The 9,932-nt window shown below is 50.0% G+C and overlaps 1 protein-coding gene across 4 annotated transcripts in view; it reads right to left on the reverse strand.

Annotated features, from left to right (window-relative positions):
• Nucleotides 1-9,700, reverse strand: part of SLC8B1 (solute carrier family 8 member B1) — a 34,595-nt gene extending 24,895 nt beyond the window's left edge. For 2 of the 4 annotated variants that reach the window (XM_084995507.1, XM_084995510.1), the window contains exons 1-3: nucleotides 9,486-9,700; nucleotides 8,946-9,099; nucleotides 8,070-8,306 (exon numbers count right to left, since the gene is read on the reverse strand). In XM_084995507.1, coding sequence (XP_084851633.1) covers nucleotides 8,070-8,225 — 156 coding nt within the window. In that variant the 5' untranslated portion in view covers nucleotides 8,226-8,306; nucleotides 8,946-9,099; nucleotides 9,486-9,700. Of the gene's footprint in view, nucleotides 1-8,069; nucleotides 8,307-8,945 lie in introns of all 4 variants that reach the window. The other 2 variants (XM_084995509.1, XM_084995508.1) reach the window with 2 other exon arrangements.
• Nucleotides 9,701-9,932: the final 232 nt, after the last annotated feature.

A 9,932-nucleotide genomic window follows, 5' to 3' on the forward strand; every position in this document is an offset into this window, starting at 1 on the left:
GCTGTGGCAACACTAGGTCCTTACCCCACCGAGCAAGGCTAGGGATCCAACCCACGTCCTCACAGACACTGTGTCCGCTGAGCCATGATGGGAACTCCTGGAACCTGCAATTTAACAACAGGGGAGATTTCCCACCACTTTGGTTGGAACCAGACTTAATCCACTGAGCCACAACAGGAAATCCAAGATGATGGAAATTAACTAAATTTATCATCATCATTTCATAATATATGTAAGTCAAATCATTACAATGTGTATGTTAAACTTTTACAATGCTGTAGGTCAATTGTATCTCAGTAAAACCGGGGGGAGGAGTTGCCATTGTGGCACAGTAGAAACGAACCCGTCTATTAACCTTGAGATTGTGGGTTTGGTCCCTGGCCTGTCTCAGTGGGTTAAGGATCCAGCGTTCCCGTGAGCTGTGGTGTAGGTTGCAGACTCGGCTTGATGCCCGAGTTGCTGTGGCTGTGGCATAGGCCATCAGCTGTAGCTCCAATTTGACCCCTAGCCTGGGAACCTCCATATGCTGCACATACAGCCCTAAAAAAAAAAAAAAAAAAAAAAAAAAAAAAAACGGAAAAAAAAAAAACTGGGGGGAAAAAACCACAATTATCATATGATCCAGCAAATCTGCTTCTGGCTATATGTCAAAAAGAACTGAGGGAGTTCCTGCTGTGGCTCAGCAGATTTAGAATCTGACTAGTATCCATGAGGATGCAGGTTCGGTCCCTGGCCTTGCTTAGCAAGTTTTGGATCCAGCATTGCCGTGAGCTGTGGTGCAGGTCACAGAGGCAGCTTGGATCCCACATTGCTGTGGCTGTGGCGTAGGCCAGCAGCTGAAACCCTGATTCAATCCCTAGCCTGGGAACTTCCATATGCCAAGGGTTCGGCCCTGAAAAGCAAAAAACAAACCAAAACAAAACTGAAAGTTAGGTCTCAAAAGAGATATTTGCAAACCCATGTTCATAGCGCTATTCGCAAGAGCCAAAAGGTTTAGAAGCAACGCAAGTATCCATCAATGGATAAACAAAATGCAACATATTCAGATAATGGAATACTATGCAGCCTTAAAAGGGCAGAAAATTCTGACATTTGCTCCCACATAGAAGCAAATAGAACCTTGAGAACATACCTCAGTGAAATAAGCCAGTCACAAAAAGACAAATTGTGCATAATTCTACTGAGATGAGGTGCCTGGAAGAGTCAAGCTCAGAGAGACAGAAATCAGAATGGTGGGTGCCAGGGGCTGGGGGGAGGGGAAATGGGGGGCTGTTGTTTAGCAGATGTGGAGTTTCAGCTTTGGAAGATGAGAAAATTCTGGAGGGGGATGGTGATGATGGTTGCACAGTGTGAATATACTTAATGCCACCAAACTGTAGACTTAAAAATGATTAAGATGGTGAATCTTAGGTTACATATATTTTACTATAATTGAAAAAAAAAAAAAAAGCTTTGTCAAATCATAGTTGAACCCCCTCCATGAACTCACTTTGAACTTCCACCAACGCCAAACTGGAGGTGAGATTTCTGGCTCCTGATGAGTCCCCAGGCCATCCCCCAATCCCTTGCTTGCTGGGTCTCTATAGACACACACTGAATCCACCGTATCTATTCCAAGCTGTTCCTTTGGCCTGGTACACCTCAGCAAAACACCACTCATTCATCCACCAATTCTTAGACACTTCTTCCAGGAAGCCTTCCCTGACCACTCCTAGCTTAGGGCAGATTTCCCAGTTATAAACTCTCCTCACCCCAGGTTTTCTTATTCAAAGTACTTCTCATGTTTTGAAATTCCCAGTTATTTGTGGGATCACAGACTTGTTTAATGTCTGCCTCTCCCACCAACATATTGCACACAATAGGGCCTCATAATTGTTTTGCCCCACACTGTGCTAGACCCCAGCTCACTCAGTCTTCATAATAGACCAGGAAGTTGGTACAACTGTCTCCACTTCAGATGAGAAAACTGAGGCATAGAGAAGCAAGGTGACTTGTCCCAAGGCACACAGCCCAGCACCACAAGTTGGTTCCAAACTCATCTCTGCCTGAAAGTTACCAGCTGAAGCTCCTGGGGAAACAGCCCAAATGGGCAGGGGCAGCCTCCTCCTCCTGCCTTCTTCCCCACCTCCTGCCCCCACACCCCAAGCTGGCCATGCCCTCCCTCGAGGCCCATCGGGACATGAACCCAGCTCTGCCCAGGGCTGGGAGAGTTAAAGCCGCATTGCTCTGAGTCGGGGGTGGGTGAGTTCTCAGCCTCGTCTCACTCCCTTCTCATCCTCTTCCCTGAGTCCCTAAGGATACCCCAGAAACCCAGAGAGGGCCAAATATCTTCCCCTTTGGGGGCAAGTTTCAAGGATCAGGCTAGAGAGGAAAGGGTTGCAAACTCAAAGCCTTGGGAGCAGGCAGATGATATAAATGTTGGGAATGGTGATGTGCTGGAGGGTACATGCCCCGCTGAAAGGCCTCCAAGTTGTAACGCGAAAGACAACCCCTCTCCTGACCGGACCGAAAAAAAAAAAAAGAAACCAAAACCAAAACCATAGCAGCTAGACAGGCCCAGGGGCTGTCAGTTTTCAGTCCTGTACCGGTGAGACTGATGTGGAAGATGGGGGCAGTGGAAAAGCAAGCCTGGGTCTGAGACCCAGGGTGACCTTGGTAAAGCCGCTCAAGGTGTCTGGGCCTTGCTTTCCTCACCCGCAGAACAGTCTTCATCAAACCCACTCTGGTCACTGGCATCTTGGTGCCACATGTGGTTTGTTAAAGTGCTTCTCCGCCTCCCCTTTATTACTGAATATCTGAATGCACAGTGAACCTATGCACAAAACAGAAACAGACACACAGACATAGAGAACAGACTTGGGGTTGCCAAGGGGGAGGAGGGAAAGAGTGGGATGGACTGGGAGTTTGGGGTTAGTAGATGCAAACTATTCCATTTAAAATGGATAAGCAATGAGATCCTGCTGTACAGCACAGGGAACTCTATCCAGTCTCCTGGGATGGACCATGATGGAAGATAATATGAGAAAAAGATATGTGTGTGTGTGTGACTGGGTCATGCTGCTGTACAGCAGAAATTGGCACAACACTGTAAATCAATTTAAAAAATGCAGACAATCAAAATCCATGCTGGCTCCATTAAGAAGGCAAAAAATTAAACAACTACCATATCGAGGCAAGAATTTTAAATCGTGTCTGTTTTGCTATTTGGAGCCCATCAAGAAAGGCTCGGGTTTTTATTACCTAGCCACCCTCTCCAAATGTTGTCACTTGTAGCCAAAAGCACCTCCTTGCACAGGTGCACAGGCAGGACCCGGGGGTTGAGGGGGATGGGAGGGAACGTGTGAGGTCACAAGTTTCTGGTTCATCCTCCCTGCTGAATAATGGTCCTAAAGAAGTCCAGGTCCTAATCCCCAGAGCCTGTGACGATGTGACCTTATGTGGCAAAAGGGACTTTGCAGACGAGATTAAATGGAGGATCTTGAGATGGGAGGTGATTTGTCCTGAATTTTCTGGAAGAGGGTTTTCAATGTCATCACAAGGGTTTTCCTTTCTTTCTTTTTTTTCTTTTTTAGGGCTGCACCCGTGGCATATGGAGGTTCCCAGGCTAGGGGTCATATCGCAACTACAGCTGCCGGCTTATACCACAGCCACAGCAATGCCAGATCCTCAACCCACTGAGTGAGGACAAGGATCGAACCCGAAACCTCACAGCTCCCAGTCAGACTCATTTCTGCTGCGCCATGACAGGAACCCCCATCACAAGGGTTTTCCTAAGAGGGAGGCGGGAGAGTCAGAGTCACAGACATGTGATGGAAGCAGAGGTCAGAGAGAAAGAGAGAGAGAGATGCTAGGTGGTGGCCTCAAAGATGGAAGAAGGGGCCACAAGCCCAGGAAGGAAAGCAGGAAGCTTCAAGAAGCTATAAAAGGCAAAGGAATGGATCCTGCCATGGAACCTCCAGAAGAACAGTCTTGCCAACACCTTGCTTTTAGTCCAGTGAATCCCATTTTCAGCTTTTGAACTCCAGAACTTTAAAATAACAAATGTGGAGTTCCTATCCTGGCTCAGTGGTTAACGAATCCACCTAGGAACCATGCATGAGGTTGCAGGTTCGATCCCTGGCCCCACTCAGCGGGTTAAGGATTCGGTGTTGCCGTGAGCTGCGGTGTAGGTTGCAGACGCAGCTCGGATCCCACGTTGCTGTGGCTGTGGCATAGGCCGGTGGCTACAACTCCAATTCGACCCCAAGCCTGGGGACCTCCATATGCCGTGGGAGTGGCTAAAGAAAAAGCAAAAAGACAAAAAAATAAAATAAAATAATATAATAAAATAACAAATGTGCACTTGTTTGTAGTCATTTGTTACAACGGCCATAGGAAATAAATATATTCTTCTTGAGTCAGTTGACTGGAGACATTATAACACTTTCAAAGATTTCTCTCATATTCTTAACCTTGTTCAATCAGTGCCCTAACGAGACCAGGGGCCATGACCCGTCTCTCCTACTTACTGCAGCCACACCTCCTCCTGTTCTCCCAGTCCTGCAGCTGGAGCCCAGCAGGGCAAGCTGTCAAAGGAATGGAAAGTCACAGGTCTCCCACCAGGACACCAACCCAGGAGCAGAAAATGAACCCAGGCATTTCCCAAAGGCCCCTCGGCCTTGTGACAACAGCTCAGCAAGGCTGGGTGGCGCAGTGCTTATGCGGACAGAGCTCTGGAACCATGCAGCCTAGGTTCAATTCCTGCTCCCCCACTCATAGCTGTGTGACTCTGCACAACTCACTTAACTTCTCTGTGTGCCAGTTCCCTCCTTTATAAAATGAGGTAGGAATCAGCAACCTTTCTGTAAAGGGCTAAATATTTTCCCCTCTGGGGCCAGAGGGTCTCTACTGAAAACATCCAACTCCACTTTGTCATGTGGAAAGCATCACCCATAATAATAAATAAACAGTCATGACATTTCAATAAAACTGGACTCATGGATACGAAAGCTTAAACTTCACACAGTTTTCATGTGTCATGAAACAGCATTCTTTCAAGAAATTTTTTCAACCATTTGCGAGTATAAAAACCATTCTCAGCTCCTAGGCTGTACAAAACGCAGCAATGGACCTGGTTTGATCTGCATGCTGAAGTTTGCCAGGTCCTGAAATGAAGGATGAAATGCACATCTGTGTGCGTAGAACTGTGCCTGGTACATAGTTAGCACTCAGTACAATGAGCTTTGATCATTCATTTTTCCAGAGGAGAGAACTGAACCTAAAGATAAAGGGCGCCCTGCACCTGTTAACTTGGCTCCATCAGGTCCTCAAGAGTCAGGCCTAAATGTTCAGCCTGTCAGATCTAAATGGAGGTTTTTTCCCAGACCCTTCTCTTGTCCAAAAGGAGTGTCCTAGAACCACTGGGCCCTGGTGGTCTGAAGCCAAACCTGTCCCTGGGCCCTATGAGGCCACACGTGGGCTAGCCTGGGCTAAGGGCATGGGGCACTGGGTAGCCCGGCAGAACCCTGTCTTAAGACTTCCTCCCCATATCTTATTTTGGACCCTGTCCCAAAGCTGCTACCACCGTCTCACTTGGACGGTTTTGCCAGCCTGCTCCCTACCTCTGCCCCTAAAGTTGATGCTCCCATACACAGTCAGGGGGACCCTTGTGAAAACCGAATCACATCATGTCCCTCCTGCTTCTAAATCCTACCCCAGTTCCCATCTTCCCTCTAGGGACAGGCCAACTTTGCACAGTGGCTCCCCAGCCCCAGGCAATCTGGCCCCCATCACCTCTCCTGTCTCCTCTCTCATCCCTCATCCCCTAGCTCGTTGTTCCTGCCACTCTGGCCTCCAGAAGTGTGTGACATGCTCTTGCCTCAGGGCCTTTGCACCTGCAGTTCCCCCAGATCTTTGCAAAACTTCAGGCCTCTGTCCTTGGAGGAAAGGCGGCTGCCCTCCCCCTCCCCCATATCCCTATCCTGCTTTGCTTTCTTCATCACCGAGTGAAATTCTGTGGATTCACCCGCTGACTTGTTTCTCATCTGTGTCCCCCACTAGAATGCAGGAACCGAGTTCATATGTTCCCTGAGTTCCCCCTCACATGTGGCACAGTTCTTGGCACCTAACAGGTACTCAGTAAATATGCAGAGACGCAGTGACTACTCAAAAGGACCTAGGTGAAGATTGGCCTTTCTCAATCGGCAGGCTCCCCAGACAGTGAGCGGCCAGAGGCTGGCGGGACTTCCCAGAAGGGCAGCCGCATGTGTCAGTCCTGGGCTGCAGTGAACTAGTGCGGAAGGGTCTGGATTTCGCATGAGGCAGCCATGAGTCCACATACGCTGGCTCTGCTGCTTCCCTCATGGCCAACTTCCCCTCCCAGGCCTCCGGTTCCTCATCTATAGCACAGAGACCATCGTACTCATCTCGGCAGCTGGGGGGCAGGATTTGATGAGCTAGGCATAGTGCCGGCCTGCGTGCTCAGCAGCTCAGAGGATATCTGACACAAGTCACAGATAAGCCCTGTTTTCTGGCCCCCAAGAGGCAGCAGTCAATTTTATAACCACAGTAACCACAAATCACTTTCCCATCTGTAAAATGGGCATAATTACCTGTTTGCCTGCCTCCAACTATAGACACAAAAGTACTTTGCAACCCCATAAAGTTGGTGTGGGGACTAAACATTCTTAGCTGTCAGTTTAAGGTGGGAAAGGGGGGCAGCTGGAGTTTGTTGCTTGTTTGTTCTCCCACCAAAGAAAACATAAGGCAAGAACTCCAGCCCCCAGCCCCCAACAGGGGGTCATCTCGAGCAGTCTCCTGCCTTCAGTTTTTCACTCCGGATCTACTGTGACCACTCTTCCCCTTACAGACAACAGAACTGAATGATGCAAGTTCCCTGCAGCCTATCTCAATGGCCAATACCCTCCCTGTCTGGGGAGGAAGCCTTCTTGCTCTCACCAAGCATCCTTCTTGCTTCTCCCTCTGGGCACTACCATCCCCGCCTCCCCCACCCCTGAGGCTAAGGCCAGAAATCAAGAGTCTCTTTCTTCTACCACCATGCCCCTCCATCTAACCTGTCAGTATATGTTGCTCCAAATCCCACAACTTCTTTCCTCTCCTACAACCATCACTGACCCAGTAGTTTTAGGAGCCTTCTGCTGGCTTCCCTGCTGCCCTCAACCCTCTCAATCCATTCTCCCCAGAGATGCCAGAGACATCCCTTGAAGAAATAAATCAGATTTTGACAACACTCTGCTTAAAACCTTCCATTGGCTCCCTCATGTCATAAAACAGATCCCACCTCCTAGCCTCAGCCTGTAAGATCTTTTGTAATCTGACCTCCACTATAGCTCCATCCTCATTTTCTTTTTTTAAATGGCCACACCTGTAGCATATGAGAGTTTCCAGACCAGGGACTGAATCTGAGCTGTAGCTGTGACCCATGCCACAGCTGTGGCCACTTGAGATCCATTAATCCACTGCACCTGGCTGGGGATCAAACCCACACCTCCACAGTGACCCAAGCCTCTGCTGTCGGATTCTTAACCCACTTCACCAGAGCAGGAACACCTCCATCCTCACTCTGAACACTCTCCGGCTCACTCACCCAGTTCCAGCCATTCTGGCTTCCTCCCTGCTTCAGAAACCCACTAAGCTTATTCCTGCCTCAGGGACTTTGCATGGGCTATATTCTGTCTGCCTGGAATGTTCTTCCCCCTGATGTCTATCTAAGTGGCTTCCTTTCTCCATTCAGGGCTTGGCTCAAGGTCACTTCCTCACAGAAGCCATCTGGGATCATCCAATCTGAAATAGCTGGAAACAATCCCTCTCTCTCATGGCTCCCACTCCCCAGTGTCACGTTATTCTATTATTTGCAGAGTGCTTAGCAACTTACCAACTGAAATTTATATGTTTACTTCTTTATCCATCCTCCCAGGAGACTTCACTCCATGAGGACAGGGACTTTTGTCTGCAGTATATATTCCCTGGCATATCTCAGGGTTCAGCTCAGTGCCTGGTACATAGTAAATGCTCAATAAATACTTGAATATACCCCCCACCTGATGCCACTGTCTTGCCTGGATACTTACATCTACCAGGAGGGTCTGGTTCACACCTGAGGCTGGAAACTGGGAGCTACCGCGGGGCCCTGTAGATGGGCCCCTGGCTCCAGACACTGTCTGCACCATCAGCAGCACCTGGAGCACACTCAGCACCCAGCACAGATTCAGCAGTCCTCCAGCCATCAGCCCCAAGGGGCCTGGCCCTCACCCTCTTCTTCCCTTTCTATGGCGTTTTCGTTTCAAACAGCTGGCACCTCCAATGGCCTATAAGGTAGAAGAGAGAGAGAGAGAGAAATGGTGTCAACCCATGACTGCAGGACCCAACAGGAAGGCCCTGAAAACTTTTTCAGTTGAAAAACTGTCCTTTCTCCTCCCCTCACCAAAGGAGAGCCAGTGTAGAAACCCATATTCTGGATGGGCCTGACTCAATCAGCATGCAGATTGGCTAGCCCTTCTTCCTGAGCCCCTGGTAGTGTTTCCAAGGAAACCTAGGCCAATAACTCCTCTAATGGGGAAATCAGGTCCTGGGGGAAGTGAATTGCTCAAAGTCACCCAGCGGGTTAGCAGCAGAGTGGGGCTGAACTTTAGCTCTGTCTTTTCCCTCAGCACCAGGGAAAAACCAGCTTTGCTTTTCTTCCAAAGAAATTAAACAGGAAAGAAAAAAAGAGTCCTTGGCACACTAATTTCCTCCTTTTGGCTCTTCCACATGTTGTAGATGAGCATGTTTTGTTTTGGCTTCAAGGAAAACAAAGCCCAGAAAACATTTTGCTTTGGGTTTTTTGTTTGTTTAATTCTTTGCTCACCTGGCAGGGGCAGAAGAGGGGAGGAAGAGGTTGGCGGCGGGGGTGCGGTGGGGATGGAAAAAAGGGGGCGGAAGGACCAGCCCCAGCACTCTCAACTCACCTTTGATAGCCTCCTCCCTCCTGTTGTTCTCCGTAACTGCACCTGGCAGAGACTTGGGGCGAGATACTCCAGCTCCGCAATTCAGTCTCAGCCACTTAAGAGCTGTGCGGCCTTGGAGAGGTCACTTCATTTCTCTGAACCTCTGATTCCTCATCTGTAAAACGAAGACAAATGGTGGCGCGTCGGAGCAAACGCTAAGGGCTCGCGCCTCAGATGTACCCCAACTTGAGGATCAGCACGTGTCTCCTCTCTACCGGCCGGCCGATTTCTTATACTCATTCATGAGGAAGCATTTATGGAGCGCCGCCTGTGCGCCTGTCCGAGGCCAGGTGCTCAGAGGCTCAGAAGATATGCAGACCTGGTAGGAAGAGGCAGAGGTCAGGAAACTCGGGCTTCAATCACTTTTGCCGCTGCACTTTCTAGGTACGAGACCCCGGGAAGGTCAATGTACTCCGTTTCCCAATCTGCGCGGACGTTGAGTTCAACTTCGGGTGCCTGGTCTTCCTGCTGCGCCCAGCTGGGCGGGGAAGCTCCGCTTACCTCGGGCTGGGCCTCGAACCCGCAAACTCCGCACCTCGACCCCGCCGGGCTTCGAGGCCTTTCCAGTCCCAGCGCGCTGGCAGGCGCCGCCCGACCTTCCGCCCTCGACGCGGCAGCAGACCAGAGCTCCCAGCCCGCTGCAGCGTCTGAGTTTGGTTCCGAGGCTCGGCCCTGATTTGGCCCCGGCGAGCCCCGCGCCGGCCACGCCCCTTAACAACCCCGCCCAGACACCACGCCCCCAAGGGCTCGTCCCGCCCCTTCCCTTAAAGGCACAGGCCCCCTGGGAGGTCCTGCGGGTCTTCCCCACTCTCCTCCTCTCAGTGCCCCTTGCCTGTCGGTTCTGCTTTCGCCTCTAAAGCAGACGCTGAGATGAAACCTAATGGTTATAAACGGTAGGAGATCGGAGAGGCTCATTATAAGGTGAAACTAAAGGGCTCTATTCCCAAG

Source organism: Sus scrofa, chromosome 14 (assembly GCF_054392235.1).
Source record: "Sus scrofa isolate SSC_HxYL_T2T_F1_AM1 chromosome 14, Sscrofa_HxYL_maternal_Yorkshire_Landrace_v2.0, whole genome shotgun sequence".
NCBI classification, from domain to species: Eukaryota; Metazoa; Chordata; class Mammalia; order Artiodactyla; family Suidae; genus Sus; species Sus scrofa.